Consider the following 25,932-nt stretch of genomic DNA (forward strand, 5'->3'; position numbering starts at 1 on the left):
TTGGATCCTGGTTTGTGCCTTCTAAGCTCACCGCAGAGACGTCAGTGCTTTTAACAAGTGACCAAGGTTAACAGCCACATGCTGCTCATGGAGGACGAGTTTATCCCAGAGATGTGAGATGGAACTGATTTCAGCTTCATATCACTTTTACCTGAATGTGTCTCAAACTGTTTACTAGACAAAGTGCACTATTGGGGAGCATTAACCTGTCCAGTGTACCGAATCCCTGTTGTGATGCTGATCCCTTGTGGCGTCAAGGTGTCCCCCTGCCGTAACCATGCGCGATGAGCTTGTATTACCTCGAGTCTGCCGCCATGTTTGTAAGTGCGTGTGATTTATCAGACCAAACAAGATACTTCCTGTCATCGACCCACGCAGTGCTTTTAACTCCCTTCTTTTATTTTACTACTTACAGGAAAGGTTACCTGCGCACTGCTAAACTTAAGCACTGTAAAAGTGGCAATACAATGATGTATAGTAAGAACAACTCCCAAGTCGAAGTGCAATCAAAATCCCATTTGAGTAAGAGTCCAGAGTTACAATCAGCTAAATGCATCAATCGAATCAAAAGTAAATCATCATGCAGAGCGGCCCCTGTGACTGACGTATACTTTTATACATGACATGAGATTGTAAACATTATTGCATCAAGGTGTACGCAGTACTTTACTGTAGCAGCTGGCTGAGGTGGAGCCATTTATAACCACTTAATGTTAGCTCTGTGCTTTATGCCCATGTCCTTGTTATGCTCCATACAGGCGTGAGTGTGCGTTCCAATACTGGTTGGTACATCCTGCAATTATACTGTGACGTTAACTATCCCACTTTAGCCTCGCAGGTCTGCCTCAAGTCTATTTAATGTACACCTTTGACAGTCTACGGTCACACCCCTCTCTCCAGCATTACCACATTTCACACACACAGTCATCAACAGGATGAAATGGAAGTTGCTGAAACTGTTCGTACACTCATTTATTTTAGAGTCGGGCTGCCCAAAGTGCAGCCCATGGGCCAAAGTTTTTGCACCTTAAGGTTTAATTTGGCCCACCAGATGTTTACAATAAAAAACCTTTTCTTTTCATGTAAGTTATGATGTTTTATTATTTTTGCGTGGTAAAAATGCTTTATAAATATTTAGGATCTAATTATTTTTGCAGAATCTGAGCCTGGCGGGCAGAGCGACAGTTAAAACCCGCGGTCGTCGTACCATTTTGCATCTTAATGTAATCCGTGCTCATCCAAGTGCTGCTCTTGGCCCGTGGCCCAACATCGAGTTTCACTTTTGGCCTTTCAAGGTGAAAAGTTTGGGTACCCCTGATTTAGAGGCACGAATGCATATCTCAACATGTAGCGTATCAGAGACACACACATGTTTCCTTCACATATGTTTTATTCAAACTATGAAAAAGAATGGTCTCAGGGAAGTTTTAACTTTATAACAGTGCATGCTGAGAAGTCTGCTAATATGCTGAAAATGTTTCTTTAGAAATATCTATTTTAATAAGTTGATTGGTGACTGTCTAGTGTGTATGTACTTAACATCAAAAGACTTCACACTCGAACTCATGTTTATAAGTTCTGAAGTGACCTGAAAATTAACTAGAATTTTAACGTTAATCAACTTGAAACAAATAAAACTTCATTTAATGTGTATTGATGAGAAAGAATAGTTAGATCCAGACTTGAGACCCATCTATTAATTAGATTTCATGTGACTCGTAAGTGTTCGACCAGCTGGTGAGCCCTGAAAGTAACTTGACCTCCAAGCTGGAGAACCAGTGAGATAAGGGAGAATCTGCATGTGCTGCAGGGGACGAGTTTATATTTGACTGCATGTGGTACCGTGACAGCAAACAGAGGAGTAAATCTGAGGCAAATGAGTAAAAACACAAGAAAACCAAGGTGTGCGCTAAACATGGGTAATTTTTATTTAGCTAGTGAGTTACCTAGAGGAGAAAACTGTCACATCCTTGCAGTTGGTGTCTTTTGCCGTTTTGGGGGAATCCCAGTCGAGCAAAGCGGGAGTGTGGGGGGGTTATGTGGGGGTTCTCCCAAAAGTGCTAAGAGTTGTTGAGGACAGACAGTCTGATTGAGCCTGAGGTACATTAGAGTACATCAACATCAGAGCAAAGACAGTCACCCACAGGGCCCAAGGAGGCCACCGCTAGTTCTAGCAGAGCAGCAGGTTTCTCCTCAGACAAATGCACTTCAGAATGACAGAATCACAAGAGAGGAAAAAAAACAAAAAACAAAGATGTGCACTGGCCGGTGATTGCCAGCCTGCTGCATAATCGTAATCTTTTGGTACACAGAAACAGATGCAGAAAAGGAAGGGAACAGGTAAGGGGGGGAGGGGAGGATACATCCTATGATTGGCATGATTGTGGCTGTTTCCCAATTATTCCGTCCCACCCGTCAATCATCCAAAGCTCTGTCCGAGAGAGGATCAGACAGCTGAATACAGATTCAAGTAAAAGATTAAGTCATACATGTCATCTTTTAATTCTCTTCGGGAGTTGATGAGAGTTCACCGCTGTCCCAAAACATTTGAGGCGTTACAAAAATTACAAAGAAGCCTGGTGAAATCTTCTGACTACTTTGGTTAGTCAGTTAGTTGCTCACAAACAAAATCAAAGAGGAACACAGAGTTAGAGAGTTAAGGGTATTGGTAGACGCTGTTTAGAAGGACTGAAAGTGCTTTAAAGACAGAGTCGGCGTGGGTTACGTTCTTTTTCTCGTGAGACAGGAACACGGGGTTTGATGCACCAGTCAACGGATACAGATGAGTCCATCTAGTTGTCATGTTCAAGTGTTCAGTTACATTGTCATCTTCAGCGGAAAGATTGTGAGAGCCTTTCCTCTTTGTGGTTAGGCAAAATTTGTATTTAAGGTCCTACGTCATTAGTGTTGCAGTTCTAGCGGAGAGCTTGCTTGAAGGTTACTGTTTATTTCTATTGCGCTCCTGGCGAGAGAAGAGAGAGAGAGAGATGATCAGTGGATGGCATCGGAAAAGGAGGGCAACAAGGGACATGAACAGACACAAACAGGCGCAAAACATCAGAGTAGCACCCCTGGCCCTGCCATTCATGCTATAAATGTCAAATTCAGAGGCACCACTTTTTCATTCTACGCTGTCAGATACGGATGCATTTAATGTCTGAGGGCGAAACTGGGAATAACTTAAAGCAAAGAGTTCTTGAACCTGTTACACTTGAGCTTGAAGCAAGGAGCTCCTCATTTTAATGCAGTCAGAGATGATCAAACCACTCTTACGAAGGCAAATCAGTATTGATTGCGCTCCTTGGAAGGGATGTATCGAATGAATGCCGTTATTGTGTCCATCTGCATTCGCACCATCCCGCAAATCTCATTCATGACTCAGGATTTATCGAATACTTTTGTTTTAAGATATTAACTTATATTACTTGTAGGAGCTTTTTTTTAATTTTTAATCAGTTACATCTCAAAGAGTAGTAATGAGTTGAGAGCATCAGCCAAGTAGGGATTGATGTTGCAGTTACGGCCCATTGCAAGTAGCTCAATCAAACCACTTGACCACTTAAAGCCCCCCTTCCAATTCATTTTGATCATTTTAGATTTCATATTTTCCTCTCAATGTTGATGAGCCCCACTGTTTGCCAAATACTGTTTGACAAGCAACTTCATTATGTGCCCGAAGTCAAATTTAAGCTGTTGCTAATATGGGAAAAGTGACATATGACTACAGTAGAATCTGGGAATCATGCATCATCCTCTTATAGTGGACAGAGAAACAGCATGGCTCCTTTAAGAAACAGGGCAGTGTATAATGTGTGAGAAGGAGGAGAGATTGTTACGGTGATGGAGCTCAGAGCAGACAAGTATTAGCGACCGGAGCAGAAAAGTTTATCAGAGAAGTTGTGCAGTGGCAGTAAATATACAGTACAGGTTACAATTTGACTATGAATAAACTCTGCAGCTCCTCAATACACAAGGACTTCTGTTTGAGGGACAGCTATCACTATAGCTGCTAACATTCATGCTATTGAATGACCATGCTAATATCGATGCTATCGCTAATCCTTGCTCCTCTGCAAGCATTCTGTTTGAGAATGAATGTTGACAATTGGACGGGAATAAAAACTGAGTGGAGGGGAGCCTAAATGGTGCTATATGTTGTAATTTTAGTAAAAGATGTTCAAACTGAACATCAACTGAAGTCAGCATGCTAACACCTTCCTGGTGCCCTGAGCTCTCAGCACAGACCGCTAGATGCATGGATATGTGAGCTAACTAGCCAATGACAGCTACAGTTGGCAGCAAATTAGTATGAATTCAACAGGTGGCCAATCCTTACATAATGCACATTTGATCTGTGTCACCAGAGGAATGTTTCAAATGGGACCAAAAACAATTAAATATATTAAGTATTTCTATTAATCTCATTTCTATTACTAATCTGAAACCAAAAGCATTTTTAGGTCAAGTGTTTATCAGTTTTGAAAAAACATTTTTTAATGATGACACTGCACAGGTGACCTTTTATTCTTGATGGAAGGTCCTGGCTCCTAAGTGACAACATTTGAAGCTTAAATCACAGAAACCTAAAATAATGTTTTGTGTACTGTCTGACTGATATATTCCAATATAAGCACAGTTGAACTTACTTTAAAGACATAAAAACAGTCACGCAAGGATAAAAATCTAATTTAGGTATTTACAAAAAGTGTTTATCAAGGCTCATCAGATGGAAAAAAAAATCATATCAATCTTTAAGGCAAGATCTCAAAACTGATCAATCACTAAAGTGAGGGTGCACAGAGCTTTCTCTGTTCATTGGTACAATAAGTGAGATAGGTACCATCTAAATGCAGCCCTTTAGGGGCTGGCACCATCCAAATGCATACTCAACAAAACAGGACAACACACCTCAATTATTAAATATTCAAAGGTGTGTCATGGATAACAAAAATGGGAATGCTGTTAAACAGTTGGTTTCTCATTAATGATACAATGTGCAGGTAAAATCCTAAAAAAAAAAGAAAAAATATGGGAGTCAAAATAACCGAGGGAGTCTTTGTGCCTGGGTGGAACAGCCTCTGCTTTGAGGAGTGGGTGTCCATGTCAGCAGTGTGGAAAAAGGCCCCCACTGTAACTCTATCCCAAGAGGGGCCGCTCAGACTGGACTGTGGCTCCGGGGACCGAAAACTTTACAAAATCCAATCAATACAACTAAAAGTATGCCATCTTATACCCGAGCAAGGTTGATGGCCACATCATTTTCAGTTATTTGATTCCAAATAATTGACAGAAAATGGGTGAACTTAAATGTTTTAAATTTCTTTTATGAATAAAAAAAATCATCTGTATTAATAGATAATAGGTCTAACGTTTAGGAAGTAAAACTGCATGCTGGTGCATAAATGAATCCAATCAGATACATCTTTACTGATGTAATACAACTGTAACTATTGCAGCAGACTGCCTAACACATGAGCACTTGATTATTACAGTATATCCACAGGAAAGAAAGCGCTTACCTACAAGTATTAATTGCCAAATTAGTTATGCTAATAAAATCCTGCAACAACATTTAGATCCAAAGTTATCTTTCAAATAAACACTTTATGAAGGTGTTATAGTGCAGGTAGCTGTGCTGGTTTGACACCTCTCAAAGTTCGGGAAGGACAGGCCAAACAATAGAGAACAATTAACCTTGTCAGACGAAGGAGGGTGAGGCCTCACTTTGGCCGATCCTGTCATGTAGGAGGTCAGGGCTACAAAAGCATCACAGCGCAACGCCTGCACCACGCAGGATGAAACAGGCTCTCTACTGACAGGTTGTTTTCAGAAGCCCGAAAACATTGACTTGAAATATTTATGAGAAAGTAACCCAGCGCATATTAACAAGGTCAGCAGCGAGGAGTCAATACAGCATCAATGGAGCACCAGCAGAGGGGGGAGTGGGAGAAGAAAGGAAGGGAGCGGGTCATGGGGGTTTTCTAAACGCAATTAGATTAGCATACTGGTGAATCGAAGAAGGGATGCCGCAGAATTCTAGCAATGATAACATATTATTCACTCCGTGGCTGCTGTTTTTCCTCAACAGCAGCATCCCACAGAGTTTTTACTACTTGCACTAACATTTGTGGTACACCACTGTTATTACCACTGCAACATATTTTAGTTTCCCCTCAGAGGGCGCAGGCTTGCACTGTGTGGTTTTCAGAGCTGCACATGGGCAATTGTAATCATGTGTTTTTATCGTGTATTTTTATCATGTATTTTCCTGGGAAACATTTTATATTTCAAGTCAACCCTTTCGAGCATCTGAGGCAAACTGTACCAACCCTGAGGCACGCTGCAGCCAGTTTGCAGGCCGAGGGCTTATGTTGTTAAAGACTAATAAAGCATGAGGAGCCTGTGGAGAGCAGAGAGGCTCTGCGTTCAAAGGGAGATCAGAGCCTACATCTGCCTTTGTCTGAAAGACGGAATGCCAGGAATGTGGGCTATTTCAGGAAACCTCTATGCATCCAACTCCGTTTGGGCAGATCATTGCAATCTCAGCGGCACAAGATGGCTGATGAGGAATCAGCGCTTCCTGGACCTGCTTATGAGTAATGGTGGCATGTCAATCTGCTGACAGGCCTCTGGGAACTTCCATTTACGCTGGACTGTTCATTCAGTCACAGGATGTTACAAGCTCTGTCTGAGAGCAGGTGGAACAAGATCAGCTGATTACAGTCAGGCCACAGCCTGTAGCAGTGACTCAGTGAAAGTTAGCCTCTCTTTGAATAAAAGGGTGACTAAACTGAATGGCCTCATGCATACAAACAAGCTATTTACAGGGGACATGAATCTCTGTATGTGTGTTTATCTCACCTTCCTCAGAGCCTCCTCTTCTTCCTGACGTTTCTCATAATGTGCAAAGTCATCAAAGATTGAGGTGGTATGCTTGTAAGTGGCGATAATTTTAAGCACTTGTTTGGCCTTCTCCAGAGGCACTTCTTGAGTGTCCCTGGAATTGGTCACTGGCTTGTTGTCATTGTTCTCCAGCCGGATGTGTCGCAGCTGGTTGTTGGGCACGTCTTTGATGAAAACCCACTTCACCTCAAACTTGCCCTTCCACTTATCCTGAGACCAGACGCCTGCATAGGCATTGTAGTCCACCGGTGAGCGCATCTCAGCCACGCCACAGAAGTGCCCACTGCCGTTGACACTGAACAACAGGTACAGGGGCCCCTTGTTGCCCAGTGAGCGGTAAGCGCCATCCAGACGCTTGTTGCCATGTTCTGTACTGCACCAGATAGAGTACTTGATTGAGCGGTGGATGTCATCTTCCGAATAGCTCTTGATAATGAAAACACGTCCATTTTTCAAGTTCCAGTCAAAGTCTTTGGGGTTGTAGTTGTTGAGGGCCCGGAGTTTCTCCAGCACGGGATGCACTTCTCCGGAGCAAGGGGAGGCACTCAATGGGACCCCCCCACCCAGACCAAAGCCCTCACCCCGGTTCCTTGGAGCCACCCAACGGTTGGGGGGTGGACCAGGCTGCTGGGGTTGTTGCTGATGAAGGGGCTGTGGGGGGCCAGGTTGAGAGGAAAGGTGCATGTGAGGCGGGCCAGGGGGCAGAGAGTGAGGGTGGGGGTGGGAGTGGGGGTGGGGATGGGGGTGTTGGGGGGACTGGAGAGATTGAAGCTGGAAGGGCTGGTGTTGGTGTTGGGGCTGGTGTTGGTGTTGAGGCTGAGGGGGCAATGGGTTTTGCAGTAAGGGCTGGTGCTGAGCGAGGAGAGGCTGTTGCACCAGAGGCTGCGGGGGTAGCATAGTCTGAGCTAATGGGGGCTTGTTCATAGAGCCCTTATCGTCCCAAGTACCAATGTTCATATTGTGCTTTATGGGGGGTGGGGGAATGGTGGCGCCTCCCCCCATTCCCATGTTGGCTTTGGGTTTGACCTTGGGCTGTGGCTTGGCTGGCTTCTTGGCGATGGCTGCCCAGGAGGCAGGTTTAGGTGCAGATGAGCTAACAGACGGAGGGAGGCTATTGGCTGCCATGCTGCTCATACCTACTGTGCCTCCTAAGGGAGAGCCCACGGTTTTGGTGACAGCTGCCACCATGTCCGTACCCAGTTTTAACCCTGTCATACCCTGCTCAATGCTATTCAGCACCGGGACTTTACTTAGCTGGGTGTCGCTTCCAAAGCCTGCCTGTCCGTCCGTGATGGCCCGACCCAGCGAGCTGGGGGCGTACCCATAGCTGTTACTGTAGACTGAACTCTGTGTGGACTGACCCTGAGAGACACTGGTACCCCAGGTGGAAAAGTCTGCATTGCCAGGGAAGAAGTTGAAGCCATGCTGACCCAGGAAGGGAGGAGTGTTCCCCAGGGCACCCGGCTGGCTGAATACGCCATCAGGGATGAAGTGCGGTTCACCATTGCTCATCTGTCCGTAGGTAGTTAGGTAGGGCATAGGAGGGTCTCCTGCTGTGGACCAGGCAGCCTCTCCCAGAGAGTAAGGGAAACCAATGGATGGAGCATAGTAGCTAGGCATGTAGGGGTCAGACATTGGTGGATAGCTGTTATTCTGTGACACAGGGAGACAGACGGTTAATGTACAAAATAAAATGATGTCAAAACAGTAAAGCAAATCTGAATGCCTGTTTCATGGCTGCGAGTAATTTGTCCACAACGTGAAAACATGGGCAAAATGTTCTGAGCGATATATTGACTGCAATACGGTTCATTGTTGGAAGTTACCTGATTTGTCTGGCCGCTTAGGTAAGGCTCAAAATCATCATCATTCACACCATCCTTTTGATGCATTGATCCGTTTTGCACTGAGGACGGGAGGAAACAACATTAATAAATCATCATATGTACAGTGGCCAACAGTAAAGCAGCTGGAACACAAATGATATGAAAGCTGTAGCCTCAACTGCAGCCTAGCACAATCACTGAGTAGCCTGATAGCATGTTAGCTAATTTCAATCAAAACAGCCGGCACTGCTCCACTGAGCCACATTTTGGAAAAAAAAATATACATAAATAACGGGGGCTTGTGCATCATTTACACACCACTATTTAAATTCCGTACCTTTATTTCCTTGTCCTTTAGGTCTCTGAAATAATGGGCAGCACAGGGAGAAGATGTGAGACTGTTGTCAGATCACGACAGGAAACAGCAAGCAAACACACACACACAGATAGACAGAGAGACACACACACACACAGGGAAGGCTGTATCCTAATACATGAATAAATATAACAGCCGATGGTAGTAACCTCAAGCTAAAACCATCAGCCCGGATGTTCACATTTACAGGTTGCCTCGCGTTATTGACCGGATGTCAAACGGCTCTGACATCCAGTAAACGGTGCCGCATTGGCAACCGGCTACAGCTAGAGTTGTTTGGCAATACAGTCGGCCTACATTACGGCTAATAGCTATCACATATCAGAGACTTTTTCAGCCCGTGTGTGATCCGGCACACCGAACCCGATCAAACTGTTGTCGGCAAAGTTTCATTTCGCCGCACGGGCTAATTATTATTATTAATTTTTTTTAGCAAACATTTCAGCTGTCAAATGCACGAACCTGATCGACTGTGGTTGCAGACATCCTCCAGGAACCGAAACTGATCGCTGTTCGTGAGACTGTCCACGGTCTTCCCCCTTTTCCTCTCTCTGCACTTCGGCGCTTTTCCTGGCTCGTCTCTCGGGTTGTCCAATCACTCTGTAACGGTTACAAGGCGGCGTTTTTTTTTTTGTTTTTTTTTTTTCCTTCACCCCCCCTCTCTTCTTGGTCAAGCCTTGACGACGATCCGCTGTTTCTGGTTCTTACAAACGGCGACTGTGTGTCTGTGGAGAAGGCGTCGGTTAATGTGTCCGATCCTGCCGGCGATCGTGTGAAACAGTCAATTTGAAAGTGACGAGTGTTCTTACTGGAATACCCCTCACCATATTCCACAATGGCGGATAGGCTTTTTACTCCCGCTTCCGTTCCGTTCTGCTGCTCCGTGACCTTCCGCCTGTGACGCTCTGAGTCATGTTACAAATTGACACTTCACATGACAGTCACAAACACACAACAAGTTCCCCCACACTTTACTTACATACTCTACACGAGCTTATTTTAGACGTTTTACCAGCCTGCCCGTCTGACATCAAAATGCTGGTCACCTCAGCGTTAGGGAGCCTCTTTTTAGCTTAGCCTGAACACAACCTCATAATGAATGGACGTCTGAATCCCCATGTGGATAACACAGGACTGATACAAAATAAGTGGCAGGGGAGAAAGGAAATATGATTACATGCACAAGTGGCAGTGTTGCAAAGTAACTAAGTACATTTACTCACATACTCTACAATATTGAGCTATTTTACTTGAGTATGTTCCATCTTCATCTATTCATTTTTGTTTTTTGTTTTGTTTTTTTATCAAAAAATATGAGCCTGTTAAATTAAATAATAAAAATAATCACTATTTAATTCATATAAATAGCCCCTACTCAACAATCTAATAATATCACATTCCCAGGAGATATTTTGAATACAGGACCCTCACTTGTAGTAGAGTATTCTGCACGTTGTTGCATTGCCACTGTAAAGGCAGTGTACCTAAACACTCTACTAGGGTATAATTAAAGATTTTGCCTTAGATTATTATTTGGTGAAAGTGAAAGTCACTAATACAAATAATAAAAATCTTAAATTAATGCTATGAAATGTACTTAGGTCTAAAAATATTTTATGGCAAAATTGTACTCAAGTATCCAAATTACAAGTAAACTATATAGATGTATACTCACATGTATGTGTATACTAATGCATACTATGGGTGGAATTGGTGGTAAAATAGTATATTTCAAAATGTGCTACTTTTTTGGTTCTGATGCAACATCTGTATCTGCACAGTAACTAGAAAATTAAAGATATCAAATAGGCCAAATGCAAAAAGAACAATATTTGCTTCTGAAATGCAGTGGATCTGAACTGCAAATACTCGCCTCACATACCCATACACAGTACTTGGGCAAATGTACACATAATTGCGTTCCATCTCTGGCGTAAAGGATGTAATTACTTATTACACCCATCACTATCTATAAAATGTCTGCATGATGTATAAAACACTGTACTGAAGAGTCCAGTAAAGTGTTTTTCACTTCCTCTTGACAAACACTTTCAGGCCTCTTCTGCTCAAAATAACACTCACAACAAACAAGCCAGGCTGTAGTTTTAGATGAAAGATGAAACATGTTAGTGAGGTGCAGAGATTAAGGGCAATTTGGGGGTAAATGTACATTCATTTTCCATTTTCTACTTTTGACTTTTACTTTATTGCATTTGTCTGGTGGCAGTGACTTTACAGATTAGATTTTGCATACAAAACATATGACCAAAAATTATATATTGAATTGTGCTGATTAACCTGACCAACCGTTTATAAAGTCAGCTCCTCTATTAACTACATCATTTAAATGCTACATACACAACTATGCATCGATAATATTTATTGAGAGATGCAATAACATTGGCAAAGGCCAATGATTTGTACTTTTGATTCTTTGAGTTCTTTTCTTGATTCTTTGAATTCTTTTAATTATATTCCTGCACTTTTTCTCAAGCAAAATTCTGAATGCAGACCTTTTACATGAATTTGGGTATTTTCAGCCTGTAGGATTGTTACTTTTCTGACCACTTCTTCCACCACAGCTACACAAATCTGTGTTGTCTGTGGATCTCAGGGACTACAACCTAAACGAGACTAGCTGCTGCTACTCTCGCGATACTTCCTCAGTGGGTCGCGGAGCAGTATGGCAGCCGTCGCGCTGAGGTCCTGCCGCAGAGGACTTTCACAGATATTAAGTAATGGAGGCCCCGCAGCTTTGTCTTCACAACGTCTGGAAGGTTTGTCCAAGTCTCCGCTTCAGGCACACTTGCTTTTACAACGCTTGACTTTCATACAAGGGTATTTTAAAGCAGACGAGGGGGTGTGGCGCACACGGACTGCGTCGTCTCAGAAAATCTAGGGCTCGTAAACGGTGCTGCGCTTGCGCTTTGTGCTGTCTGCGTTTATTTTCGTAGTATTTTTAAAAACACTTCGACATCAGTGAGCCCCATCTATATGTGTAACTGTACCTGCAGTCTGTACATGTTTGGTTCTTGTGAAAAGAGCCCCGCCGTGCCCTCATTACCCATGTGCGCTTATCTAATTTGCGTCAGGAGAAGCCTTATCCTTTAAAATGGAGTGTGACACTCTATTCAGTAGTGATGTTTACCTTGAGAAGCTCATGTACCCCTCATTGTGTCATTGGCGTTACACGTTTTCACATCACAATAATGCTTTTGTGTTGTTTCAACCAGGTGCCAGGAGACACAAGTCCACAGTTCAGTATGCTTCACGACCAGACCTTCCTAAGCTGGCCTACAGAAGAGTGAAGGGGAAGAGTCCAGGTGTGGTCTTCCTCCCAGGATATGGCTCCAATATGAATGGGCAGAAAGCAGAATCACTGGAGGAGTTTTGTAGGTCACTAGGACACTCATACCTTAGGTAAGTCATCCAAACGCACCACTAAAGAGGGATGCCATGCTTGGGCGTGCCATGCTCATGATCTCATTCTTAATACAGAATAGATCACTTCCAAAAAATATACCTAATACATGTATCATTGATCCTGGATGTCCGTAGACGTGGTCTTCGTCTAATGAGAAACGCATACAATAACTATAAAGCAATGCAACTTTTGGGTTGAGAATTAAAAATCCAGTTAAACTCTATCGTTCAATTCAAGATTCAAAGTGGTTAGTGTCATATGCACAGTAAGGAAACATGTTTCTCTGTACAGTGAAATTCTTCCTTTGCTGTCCACAGAATTCAAACAATGTAAAAAGAAATATATGTACAACCAAAATGTACATAGACGATTCAAAGTGTGTTACAGGGCTGCACTTATAGAAGGAAATACTTTTATTTCTGTAAGACATCTACTGGAAAGAACTGGTGCCCGTATGATTATGTCACAATACATTTAGTGACACTGAAACACAGGAGAAAATGTGACAAGGCAAAAATGTCACGAGTCATACCATGAATAATAGATTAAGTTCACATTGTTTCCAAGAAGTACTTCAGAGTACGTACAGAACTTTTATTAATGAATTTGGTTATGCAGATCTGAAAGCACTCATCAATCATTTCAAAATGTAAAAATCCAAGAAATCTATTCACAATCATGTGGACCACACAAAAGCAGTCACTGGCAACATTGGAGATGCAATAACTTGAAATGAGGCTGATTTTGTAAATAAGAATTATCTGTTGTCTAAATGTTTAGAATGAATCACTTTAGCTTTTTTTTTTTTTTAAAATACCTCCAACTATTCCAAACTTCTCAGAGTGCCTCCATTCCCAAGGTTGGATACAAAACATGTGTTCGATCATACTGCACACTCACAAAGACTGAGTCCCTTGTTCAGTGTAGAATATTAGTGATTTACTGCTCACATAATTGTAAAAAAGAACACACAGAACCCACTTTGTCCCTGGCCTCTCATGTCCATGGCCAAGGGCTACATGTTCTATTTATGTTTTCCCAGGTTTGACTACACAGGACATGGGGCCTCAGAGGGGGTGATGGCTGAAGGAACTATTGGTACCTGGAAAAAAGATGTCCTTTACGTGTTGGATGAGTTGGTAGAGGGTCCACAGGTAAATATTTATTAGTCATACCCCTTTTCAGATTACTTGTGTTTAATAATTAATGAAGTTATGAAAACTTTCTGAGAACACAACCGTTCCTATTATTAATTTCTATGTATTGCAAACAATGATGTACTGTCAGAATTCATACTCCTGCTGTCCTAGCTTTTCATGTGACTTGTGTTATGAAAGGAACAAAATGCAAGACTTACAAAACATTGTTTTCGGTTAAGTAAAAGGGCTATATGTTCAATATGGGTCCATGCAATTACAAGAATATGTTTTTAATAACATACAGCCAAGTAGTGTATTTGTTACCTCCAATATGTAACATTTCTATTTTGCAAACACAATATAAATACTGTAACGTGTAAAGAAAAATCAGCTCTTTCTCTCTCGTTTAAAAGTCCAGATTCTATGAATATTCTTATATTGTCCAAAATTGTAACTGCTCTCCTTCTTCACAAGTCACTTCTGAGTTTCTGTGCACTGGGCAACTTGATTGGCTCCAAACTAGCAGTGATGTCACAAATCCTGCTTGTAAAATCCATGTTAAACCCATGATAAGAAAGTACCCTGTGAAATTATTGATTATTACTGGCATTATGGAGCAATGTTTAGGTGGGCAAGTCCCTGTGTTGATTGTATCTAGTGCTCTTCTAGCACACACACACAAGGGTGTGCACAATCCTACCAGTGGTTTCATGCTACCTACTGACTGATTGTACCAAGACACTTAGACATGCAGCAAAGATATTGAAGAAGAAATAAAGAAGCCACTGGGTAGAATGCATGTTTGAAATATTTCCTAAAAGAAACCTGGTCAAATGTTTGATAACAAGAACACTCCAGCGGATACCTTTAAACAGGAAAGCTGCCACTTTTCAACCAGCTCTGTGTCACTACAATTTTAATTGTAAAAGCAAATGAACATTATAAACTTCTCTCTTTTTTTTTACCTGCATCCAGAGCTCTCCACTCTTTAGCCAGCAAAAATCTGCTAAATCACTGCAATTGTGGTATCTGGCACATTCCAGGGCTGTCGTATCAACTACAGACTAAGTTTCTGCATTTTTATGCACACTACCACAGGCACAAAGAGCGTAGTCAGATTTAGAGTCTTTCTCTTGGATTGAGTGACTGTCAAACTTTGTCTATTTCTTGACTAAAAATGTTTTTCAAAACTTAGTACTCTAAGTTTAATCTTTAGCTTTAATACAATATTGTTTGATGCTAGCTGGCTACCTAACTATTGGCTGTTTATTAACTGAATCCAAACCAAAACGAGGCACCAAATTCGCTGTGTGTTACTCAACAGCGGGAATGTTTGTTGGTCCAGTGAGGCACAGTGCATTTGGTGTAGGTTTACTATCTTTTGAGCAAAGGGAAGTACCACAAGCCTCTCTTGTTAGGTAACACCAATTATAGCATCCTTACACTGCATAGTTTGCCCAGTTTTATGCTAGGGCCAGCAGTAAAGTACTTCTTTAAGGTGAGCAAAGAGAAATGTCCTCCTCTTTAGCAGACCGATGTGGAAACAGTCTTGTCCAGCTGATAGCACATGCATCATTCTGTGAAGTAATAATTAATGAAACATAGCTGAGAAAAGGGGTACTTGTTTTAACCCTTGTTTTGTATGAGGCCCTAAGCAATATGATTAACACTATACAACATTATTTTTCACTAATTTCTTCCATCTCTAGTGTTCATTGGACATTCAACCATTTCTCCAGAAGATGGCGTTGTGTTACCACATTTTCTTACACTGACATGATAAGCTGCATGAATTTTTATGGAATGTTTTTTCATGAGGTTTTAATTATTTTTGTATTATTAATCAGTTGATTGGCAGTCTAAATAAAAATATTCTTTTTTTCATGTAGATACTGGTGGGATCCAGTATAGGCGGTTGGCTCATGCTTCTGGCAGCCATTGCAAGACCAGAGAAGACTGCAGCACTTGTTGGCATCTCCACTGCCGCTGATCACATCGTCACATCATTCAACTCTCTTCCTATAGAGGTAGGAGCGCAATGTTATCACTTGTATCACATTTTTGGCATTTCATTTGAAATTTTTCATTTTTTTAAAAACATTTTTCATTGTCTTTGATTTGTCCGTGTTTGATTTGCAGTCACGCAAGGAGTTTGAGGAGAAGGGAGAGTGGCTAGTGCCCACCAAACACTCAGAGGAAGGTCATTACAAGTTTAGCATGGACTTTCTGCGTGAGGCGGAAAATCACTGTGTGCTCCAGAGTCCCATCCCCATCACCTGCCCCGTACGGCTCATCCACGGGCTCAAGGATGAGGACGTCCCGTGGCACATCTCCATGCAGGTTGCAGAACGCGTCCTCAGCCCAGATGTGGACGTCATCCTTCGGCGACATGGCCAGCACCGCATGTCTGAGAAAGATGACATCAAGCTCATGGTCTACACTATTGACGATCTCATAGACAAGCTGACCACTTTGGTCTGAGTAAGGCGAGGGGGAGTGAACTTGAGAGGTTGTTGAGATAAGGAGAGAAAAGACTGTTTACTTGGAAGTCAACCCTCAAGAAATTTACCAAACAATGGCATGTTACTCTGCCAAATATGACCTTTTATCCATCTGTTATCCTCCCTGTATGCCATCTGTCATTTCAACATGCCGTTACATTGCAAACTACATTGAAAGGGGAGCTTTCCTGCTAGCTGTTCCCTTATATCTTCAGGTTGCATTTGTATGTGTTCCAGGTTGTTGTATGGAGTGTTACGTTGGCCTTCATTAGGTCTGCTGTTGCTGCTGTCTCTGCCACTGTTCTTATTGTTGGACTGTTTCCATCCCTCTTTAGTCGCATAGTTTTCCTGTGCCTTTTTTAATCACTTTTCACCCATTTTGGCCAATAAAACCTCTGCACAATAGGGTGCAGGTCTCGTTCTGTTACCACAACTAACACAACATAATCAGCTGGCAAATATCAACTGTCTTCATGAATTAATGTACTACAAGGACTTTATAACTGGTCATGAAGCAGCTTCAATTTAATACTGATGACTCTATATGTATCCATGTCTCATCAGCGAGAAGTTTGGCTATGCCACCTCCCTCTGAAATCCTGAGATTACTATGGTGTGTTGGTAACATTAACTTTCTCAACAAAGTTACTATTAATGAGCAACCAAATCAGTTAGCTGTAGCCTAACCTAGGTGTATGAACAGCACTAAAACAAAGCCTCCTTTGTTTCACACGTTCATAAGCACACATAGCCACAAATATATAAATTACCTCACTAACATGCATCCTGCAAACATCTCTGTTTAAAGAGAGAAAATAGTTTTACAAAGACGTTCTCTATGCTTCCAAAATAAATGCAGTACCAGCCCAATCGAAAACTAGGACAGGAGATAGTGCTTCATACTGCTTTTGTCCACAGGAGCCACCAGATTCAACAATTGCAGTTGATATTGAGATTCATGAAGGAATTGCAATTGCATGAAATTAAGAGTTGAGTCACAAAAAAGACAAGTTAATTACCCTTAATTGTGCTATATGTTTCTTATGAAAGCTGCACATTTGAAAAGTGTCCAAATCAGAGTCCAATGTCATGATTACTAGACAGATGGGGGGGAAAGAAAAAGGATTTCAAAATTATGGCATTTCTTTTTTTACTGAAACAAGATTCTGAACAAATGCAATTTGCCAGGTATGGTAGCATGTAAACACAATGAGTCATGGTACTATAAAGTGAGTCAAAATCATCAAGTGAGCCATGTGAACTTTATTTCTGTTAGCAGAACATTCTGTTACATGACTCCTCATACCTGTTGGCCCTCAGCCATAGAGTGGCCTGCTGAATGGAGCCAGTGGGCTGTTGATTATTAACATGTAATTGGCGACGAGCTGCACTACGCTCAATGGGGCGAAACCAACCACTTAACTCTCTCAGGCCCACTTTACTGCAGCAGTGACCTTTAACACATTTGAGCTATGGAGTCAGTCATTTTTTGTGTCCAAAGGAAACTGAATGCCAATTTATGGGAGCATACAGCATGACAATGGCAGTAGGAAAAGGCACTCTGTGTGTTAATGTTGGTGTGGTTCTTTTGCACCAGAGAACATGTTCTGTTTGTGATGCCACATTTTAAGTTGGTTAGTTGTGTAAAATAATGCAGCATAATTCCCATATTGAGCCACAGCACTTTGCAAAAAGCATTTCTCCTATCGATCCATCCACATTAAACCTCTTAACTAAGTGAAGATAAATGGCTCTCATTACCAAAACCAAGATACAGACCCTGTAACAAACAATAAGCCTTAGTGTAGGAGCCAAACAGACAACAATAAGTCGGGAGGGAGGCCCGCTGGTGAGAGCAAGTCTTCCCGCGAGACAAGGAAACATCTCTGAGAAAATGACTGGTTCTACCTGTTATGAATGACGAGATGAAAGGGAGATATTTTTTATGTTAGTTTAATAAATTATACACAGTGGGTGATTATCCAGTCTCAAGGAAGAAATAATGATAAACATTTAAGAATCACATTAATATTGCACCATCATGTGGGCCTTGGTACACTGAGGGTCACTTCATGCTGCCTGAAGCATGGAGCTGAGCGTGCACTACAGTGTCCACTGTCCGGAAGCGGTGTCACGTCGCATTCTGTGTTGCGAGTCTGTAGGGACCCCTCCTGGACGAGCTGGCATATAAAACGAGTGACTCGCCCCTCCCGGACAAAGTAGATCCAGCCTGGCCGGACGCGCCTGCCCTGTGCTGCGCTTCATGGATGCTTCAGCACTTCAGCATCCTCCTCAGCCCTGCCCAGCTCAGCGGAACTGAAGCACAGTGACACGGACAAATCTGACCGCTCTCTCCTCTGCGGTAAGTGCACGTAAGCCACTCTTGACTATATAACAGAGCTTTGACTGCGTGACATATTGTGTGTGTGTAATGTTTTATGCAGGCGATGCGGTGTCGCAGCTGGTGCGTGAGCTTTGCGCAGTTTGCCTTTGGGTTTGTTAAATGTTCATGTTTTTTTTAAAAGAAAAACTGCAGAATACGTCACAGTGTGGTGTAGTAACATTGAATGGCGGGGTTTTATTTGAATTGACTCTATTTAAACGAGAATTGTCCCCAACAATGGACAATCAACTGAAGAATTAACACAAACCTCGTGTGTGCAGCGCAGGGAGGGGGGCTGACGTAATTTAATCAGTCTAAATATAGAACTGTTGTACAATGTACGAATTCATGTTTCTGTATGATGTCAAACTTTATGAGAACACATTTGATCATTGTTATTTGCGTCATGATGACTGCCTGCCGGAGGTCATACTTGAACCATCATCTCGCACAGCGCATCACTGCACACAGCGTGCCGGAAATGGGCTTGACGGTTACCATAGCAATAAGAGGGCATGTCCCTGTCCGGGACAGCAGCCAGGGACCACACCCTTCACTGGCACAGCCTCCAGAGATGGAGATCCAGAGATCCAGAGATCCAGTATAGAGAGACTAAAACCTGGCTTCAGGGCTTCTCTTCAAACACTGAGATGGTTTTTAATAGCACATATTTTGTAGTAAACAGAAAAAAAACCCTCAAAAAAAAAATGTAGTTCTAAATTCAAATAACTTTATTGTCCATTTTTGCAGGCAAACATGGAAATGTGTCTTGTGCTTTATAGAAAAACACAGTGCAGTACATATAAGAACATGAACGAAACATTCATGCACTAGAAAAATAAAATGCCGTGAACTAGTAACAGTAAGAGTTAAGCTAAAAAACAAGATGACCAGTGGCTGTTAAATGGTCCTTAATCTACAACAGCAAGTGTATTATAGGAACATTATGATGCTCTTTTTTGTCAAAATATACTTGCAGCAGTTACAGAGCACTGCTCTTTGTTCTCTTCAGGGCATCCATAAGCTACATATACCTGAGTGTTTTTAAGAGCTGCCATGGCGAACAGAGGGCCCAGCTACGGACTGAGCCGAGAGGTGCAGGAGAAGATCGAGCAGAAGTACGACCCTGACCTGGAGCAGCGGTTGGTGGACTGGATCATTGCACAGTGTGGGGGAAACATTGAGAGGCCGCAGCCAGGCAGAGAGAACTTCCAGAAATGGCTGATGGACGGGACAGTGAGTGGCTGCAGCACTTCTACCTTAAATAGAAGTTACTGTTGAATTATTTAAACTACATACCAGCTTTGCTAAAAGCTATGATAAGCAACCTGGTTTATTTACCCAGTTATTGTCAACAGGAGAGCTTCAGTAAATGTTACTGATACTGATGTGAATTTACTATACTATACTATATTTGATAGGAAGACTTTATTTTTTTAACAAACTATGAATTTGAAATTGCTAACTGTTGTGGTCCATTTTTTTTTTGTGTGTGAATTTTGTACTGAGTCATTCTGGGAGCTTGTGATGGAAAACTCCTCTGTCTCCACACTGAAAGTGCATGGCACTGTCAGATCTAATTAACAACCAATTATAAAATGCACCCTGGTGCTGGTGCAGGTGCTGCATTGTCTCGTTGCTTGACACTCCAGCTGACTCTAACATTAAACAAAATCATTGCGAGAAATCCATCTTAGAGCAGGCAGAGACATCAATTTCTGCACCAGACAAGAACGCAATGCAGCAACAAAACATCTTGCATTTTCACTGACAATTATAAATGGTACCAGCTCTCAAAGATAAGTGCAATTGCATTTTTAAACTCCTTCTTTACAGATAGGATAATATCTATTCTTAGACATGTTTTAAGTCACTGGCAGAAGCAGAGATTGACACAGGAGGATGAGAGAAAGCTGTGTCACCAATCATAATTATATCATTTAAGCATGACAAATATGTAAAAGTGTGACGAATAGGACCCTCAGCTGTCTTTTTCCTGTGGTCAGTGTGGTCAACTTGATGTGATCAAGCTAGATTTGTGACCTCCTTTGTCCTAGATCCTCTGCAGGCTTATCAACAGCCTTTACCCGAGGGGGAAGGAGCCCATCAAGAAAATTCCAGAGACGCAGATGGCCTTCAAACAAATGGAGAAGATCTCTCAGTTCCTGCAAGCAGCTGAAGCTTATGGAGTCACAACCACTGATATATTTCAAACTGTGGACCTCTGGGAAGGCAAGTTTTTACCTGTAATTACATAATTATTTACATTCACATCAATTTTAGATATATTTTTAACATTTTTGTTTTGCTCTGGCTTTAGGAAAGGACATGTCAGCAGTGCAGAGAACTCTTATGGCTCTGGGGAGTGTGGCTGTCACTAAGGATGATGGTCATTACAGAGGCGACCGAGACTGGTTTCACAGGTAATGAGAGACCTCACTGCAACATAGGAGCGTCACATTGTACGACTGTATGCCCACATGATGCTTCATGCTCCTCTACCTTTTGAACTCTTGTGCAGGAAAGCCCAGGGATATCGACGAGAGTTCAGCCAAGAGCAGCTCCGCCAAGGAGAAAGTTTGATCGGCCTGCAGATGGGCAGCAACCGCGGTGCTTCCCAATCTGGAATGACGGGTTACGGTATGCACCGTCAGATCATGTAGACCAGTCACTAGCTACCCTGCATCCCTGCTTCCAGACCTTATTTTCTACTAACACCGCAAAAAGTTGTGATGGTTATATCCTTTGTAGCACCTGCCATGTTAACCTCAACCTCCCTGAAACTGCTGCTTTCCCAAACAGAGTGTTCTGATGATGATGTCAAATGCTGTAGATCTCCTTCTTCAAGCTCTCTTCCTGTTCCTCTCCTGCCTTTTGTCATGTGCTTATCCCTCTCTGGCTTTGTTAACTCTGTTTCCATGTCTGACCGATTAATGTGGAACTCAAAGTCATTCAACATCAATTTAGTCTTGTAGAGAATTTGAAGATTAAAATCTCTTTACAGAACAAGCCATCAGTGTTATACAGCATGTTGTATGATATCTTTTTGCATTCATATTTATTTACATGACATTATTGTTTTCAGATGGTCTGTTACTATGTAATTATTTAGCCTTAAACCTAATGGAGCTCAATGACCGACGACGTCTCTGCCATGTTGTCTGAAGACTTGTTGCAGTATCCTCTGTAACCAAATCAACCTCACGTTGTGCCTGGTTATGGGACGACAGAGACTGGGTCCTGATACTGGCCTCGAATTATAAATGAGTCTCACTCATTCTGAGCCATGCCCTTGTTATTTGTTTGTGAGATCACATCTCTGTCCATTATGTGTCATGCTACTTTATGTTCCGAGCAAGTTAATGTGCAGTAGCCAACATGTATGACAGTGACGTTTCCATTTCTGGTGCCAGGTAAAGACATTGCTTGAATGTGCACTTTTATGTATTGTCATGTTTATATTTTTTAAATATATTTATATCTGGAGGCTTGTGAGAAGAAGTATTGAAGAAATAAAGTATGTGAACATGTACTTGTGTCAGTATCTTGATGGCTGGGGGGCTCGGGGGGGGGGGGGGAGTACGCTGTGTGCTCTCAGAGTGATGTGTTTCTTTCTCCTTATCTTGCTTTAATGCTCCAGCTCCTCCCTAGCGCCCATCCCTGCTGTCTCTCCTCACTGTACACAATCTAATAAAGGGGCAGCAGCTCAGCATAACAATTAGGATGACGGTTGTTCTACCAGACAGTCCTGGTTCAACCCTGGATTGCTCAAATGACCTTTAGTAAGATATTAAATCAAGTAATGGTGTTTAACAGCTTAGTGGGGGGTGTAAGAAAAACAGAGGAGTAAGAAACAACCACTGCATTTTACTGTTTCTACAGCATATATTGTACTGGTATTTGGGAATGGCTGTGGTTCTCTTTCCTTGGAAATTCATTGACCAAATATGTTCTCTAAACATGGTTAATGCTACCACCTGTCTAGCATCTAGATAACGCACAAGAGGCCATGTCATTGAGATAAGCAGATGTGTTTACCCATTTTAGAGATGTGGGGTTGGGCTTTGGACCGCAAAAGGTCACATGTTATGTCAATGATCCAGTTTATAGGGTCAATTGTTTCTGACTGTTGGCATTTAAAAGAGCAGATATAAGAAAAGCATGCATGAATTAACATTTCAGCTTTCTATTAGTGTCTAGTGACTAAACACATCCCATTACAGCACTGCCCTGTTAAATTTCAGCTGATATTACTCTGAGGCTTCTATTCCTAATGAAGTCTTTTTTTATCGCTCAATTAAAAACAAGATGTTCTTCTGAGCAGATGTGTACTGACAGCATGTAATTGTTTGTTTGAGTTAAATATCCGGTTTGCTTCACTGTTTAGGGGGCACCACAGGTGAAAACCTCAAGGCTTTTTGCACACAGTGTATGCTTATTATTAGCCTTAACTAGACTGTCTAAAGGGCTGGAGGTGATGTGTAACTGGAGGACTCAATAAGTAAGCCAAAAACACAGCCAGACCAATGAAATGGCTTTGAGGACTCAGGTCACTTGTGTCCAAAGTTCCTGCTCTTTGCTGCATGTTCACATTTTAGTAGCGCATATATTCATGAAGCGAGTAATGCACTGGCTCAAACTTCTTTTACTTTAAAAGGTTTTGTGTAGCGGGCTAATTGTTTTGTGAGACAGGTGCATCAGGCACAATGTTCCAGATGAGGTTTGCGGTTACTCTATTGATACTTCTGTTAGCGGCCAGGTGTGTGGCACAGGAAGAAACCCCAAATAAAGGCTGTGTTTGTGGATACCCTGGAATACCGGGGGATCCTGGACACAATGGCTCACCTGGCAGAGACGGGCGAGATGGACTCAGAGGTGACAAAGGTGATCAAGGTAAGTTTAGAAGAGAACTTGATTCTACGTACATTTTTTTTAAAATATGTAAACCTACAAGTTGGAATTTATAATATAATGACATAATTATTTCTGAATCATTCGTCGAAAGGTGAAATTGGTCCTGTTGGACCAGCAGGCAGAGATGGCCACAGGGGAGACAAGGGGGAACCTGGTATGTATCCTCAGAATTAACATTTCGAAGTACCTTTTTTTTAAAAAAAAAAACAAAAAAAAAAACAACATTCATTTATTTCTACCAGTTGTATATTACTTTACTTGCACACACAATTTATTCATATTTTACTATATCTGTCTTTCTGGAATACTGAATAGCAATCACTGAGTTTAAAAGTAGAGACATTTATTGTGTGCTTGCCATTTACAGGTGAAGTTGGCCCAGCAGGGCTCAAAGGAAAAAGGGGAGATAATGGAGAACGGGGGCCCCCTGGGAAAATGGGGCCCCAAGGTGTCCAGGGGCCTATTGGGCTGAAAGGAAATCAGGGAGAGCTGGGGCTGCCTGGACCCCAAGGACCTAAAGGGGATTTGGGGCCTCCTGGACCAAAGGGTCCAAAGGGGGAAATCGGCCTTCGAGGTGACAGAGGCATTCAGGGACCACTGGGACCCCCTGGCAGGCCAGGGCCTAAGGGGGAAATCGGTGTTCCAGGCCACAAAGGCAGTATTGGTTACCGTGGGGAAAGAGGGAGTCGGGGAGAGAAAGGCGATAAGGGTGAGAAGGGAGAAGAACTTGTTATCTCTACAAGTGCCTTCTCAGTGGGACTCACAGCACAATCTAAACTCCCAGCGCCCAATGCACCAATCCGCTTTGACAAGATTATTTACAATAATCAGAATCACTACGATCCGCAAACAGGGAGATTCACATGCTCGGCAGCAGGAGCATATTTCTTCACTTATCACATCACCGTTTTCTCCAGAAACGTTAAGGTGGCTCTCGTGAAGAACGGTGCAAAGATCATCCACACCACAGACAACTACCAGAGCAGTGAGGATCAGGCAGCAGGGGGTGCTGTGCTGCACCTGGACGTGGGGGACAAGGTGTGGCTGCAGGTGGCTGGGGGAGAACTGTTCAATGGGCTTTTCGCTGATGAAGATGATGACACTACATTTTCTGGGTTCTTGATCTTTGGGACATAAATGAGGCATGATTATTTTATACCTGCTAGTACCGAAAATGTTTTTAAAGAATAATCAGAGATGGGAGATCAGCGTCTGTCCAAAGTTTAGTTGATTCTTTAATGCATTGTAAAGTGGTGGTAAGTAGCTAAGTACATTTACTCAACTATTGTATCAGAGTCAAAATGTATGATTTATGATTTACTTGTACTTTACTTGTATTTTCCTGATTATCTGGGGTTTTTTGTTATCTGATTGCCAATAAAATAAATGTAGGCATGTCCTACTTTTAGCTCTGATGCGCCATGCAACCTGCAAAGTAAATATCTAAAGTAACCAAATGAATATAGTGGAGAAAAATGTACATTATATTGTATGCCTTACAAAAGGTAGTGTGGTGGAAATATAAAGGAAGAGAAAATGGAAAGTACAAGTACCCCAAATTGCACTTATGTGCAGGACTTGAATGTACTCAGTTATCTTCTATCACTGATTACAGCTCCACTATAATTAAGATAAAGACATCATACTTTTCACATCACTGCATTAATTTGACTACTGTGGCTGCATTGCTGATGTTATAAGAAAAACATATAAGGCTTGTAAAATCACAAACAAACAATGGTTATAGATTATCTATATAGGAATGTAAAATAATTCAAAATGGCTCCACCTCGACTATCTACAACGGTAAAATACGTCTTACATTTTTGTGCATCTGTGACAATATCCCAATAATGTAATAACTGTACCCTCACAGCAGCAATTTCTGAAAACACTTCCATGCTTTTACTTTTGTATCATTCTGAATGTAGAACTTAAACTCAAAATGGAGCATTTGACTCCACTGATGTTGTTAATTAAGTAAAGAATGTGAACTTTCTCCCACTTCTGGCATTGTTTAGGTGGTTAAATCAATTACAGTGCTTTTCTCTATTAGAACCCATCATCCTGTAAATAACATTTTAAAAAAACGTTCCTCAGATAGAAATGGAGGCGCCTGTGTCATGTTTGCCACCAGTAAAAGTTATTTTACCTTTGTGTTTGTCTTCCACCCTGTAATAAAGAGCGACATTCACTAAGGCATTCAGTTTCTGCCTCTGGTATTTGGGGATTGTCGCCCACGCCAGAAATACGGCACACATTAATTGTCTTGTCATGATACACTGACATGGCACGAGGAAGACGGTGCAACAATAACTGGAAGGTCCGGTCTTTTTTTGTCTTCAAAGAAACGCAGGAAGTGCACAGCTGCATTGTCTCTCTCTGTTTTGTTTTTTTTTTTTCTTTCTTTTTTTCAATGAAGAGCGTTCCACCGTGGGCGTGGTTTTGCGGTCCACGGACTGACCT

The 25,932-nt window shown here is 42.1% G+C and overlaps 4 protein-coding genes across 6 annotated transcripts; 3 read left to right on the top strand and 1 right to left on the bottom strand.

Moving 5' to 3' along the window:
- Nucleotides 1-1,905: 1,905 nt before the first annotated feature.
- Nucleotides 1,906-10,523, bottom strand: ythdf3 (YTH N(6)-methyladenosine RNA binding protein 3). 3 transcript variants are annotated; one of them, XM_037079870.1, is made up of 6 exons: nt 9,930-10,523; nt 9,568-9,830; nt 9,067-9,127; nt 8,730-8,809; nt 6,862-8,556; nt 1,906-2,962 (listed from the first exon to the last, which is right to left on the bottom strand). In XM_037079870.1, exons 2-6 carry the CDS (start codon nt 9,589-9,591, stop codon nt 2,939-2,941), a joined length of 1,884 nt encoding a protein of 627 aa, XP_036935765.1. In that variant the 5' UTR covers nt 9,592-9,830; nt 9,930-10,523; the 3' UTR covers nt 1,906-2,938. The 3 variants fall into 3 exon arrangements, with proteins under 3 accessions (XP_036935765.1, XP_036935764.1, XP_036935766.1); XM_037079869.1 differs by having other exon boundaries at nt 9,568-10,523; XM_037079871.1 differs by having other exon boundaries at nt 9,067-9,091; nt 9,568-10,517.
- Nucleotides 10,524-11,726: 1,203 nt separating this feature from the next.
- abhd10b (abhydrolase domain containing 10, depalmitoylase b) lies at nt 11,727-16,577 on the top strand. The gene is made up of 5 exons (XM_037079873.1): nt 11,727-11,882; nt 12,339-12,525; nt 13,572-13,683; nt 15,558-15,695; nt 15,808-16,577. Exons 1-5 carry the CDS (start codon nt 11,789-11,791, stop codon nt 16,147-16,149), a joined length of 873 nt encoding a protein of 290 aa, XP_036935768.1. The 5' UTR covers nt 11,727-11,788; the 3' UTR covers nt 16,150-16,577.
- Nucleotides 16,578-18,161: 1,584 nt separating this feature from the next.
- Nucleotides 18,162-22,073, top strand: tagln3b (transgelin 3b). Its single transcript, XM_037079912.1, has 5 exons — nt 18,162-18,531; nt 19,565-19,788; nt 20,610-20,784; nt 20,873-20,975; nt 21,074-22,073. The coding sequence occupies exons 2-5, from the start codon at nt 19,609-19,611 to the stop codon at nt 21,213-21,215; spliced, it is 600 nt and encodes a 199-aa protein (XP_036935807.1). The 5' UTR covers nt 18,162-18,531; nt 19,565-19,608; the 3' UTR covers nt 21,216-22,073.
- A 1,035-nt stretch (nt 22,074-23,108) lies between these two features.
- c1qtnf9 (C1q and TNF related 9) lies at nt 23,109-25,668 on the top strand. The gene is made up of 3 exons (XM_037079276.1): nt 23,109-23,445; nt 23,558-23,620; nt 23,834-25,668. The coding sequence occupies exons 1-3, from the start codon at nt 23,259-23,261 to the stop codon at nt 24,601-24,603; spliced, it is 1,020 nt and encodes a 339-aa protein (XP_036935171.1). The 5' UTR covers nt 23,109-23,258; the 3' UTR covers nt 24,604-25,668.
- The last annotated feature ends 264 nt before the right edge of the window (nt 25,669-25,932 follow it).

This window comes from Acanthopagrus latus, chromosome 19 (assembly GCF_904848185.1).
Source record: "Acanthopagrus latus isolate v.2019 chromosome 19, fAcaLat1.1, whole genome shotgun sequence".
NCBI lineage: Eukaryota > Metazoa > Chordata > Actinopteri > Spariformes > Sparidae > Acanthopagrus > Acanthopagrus latus.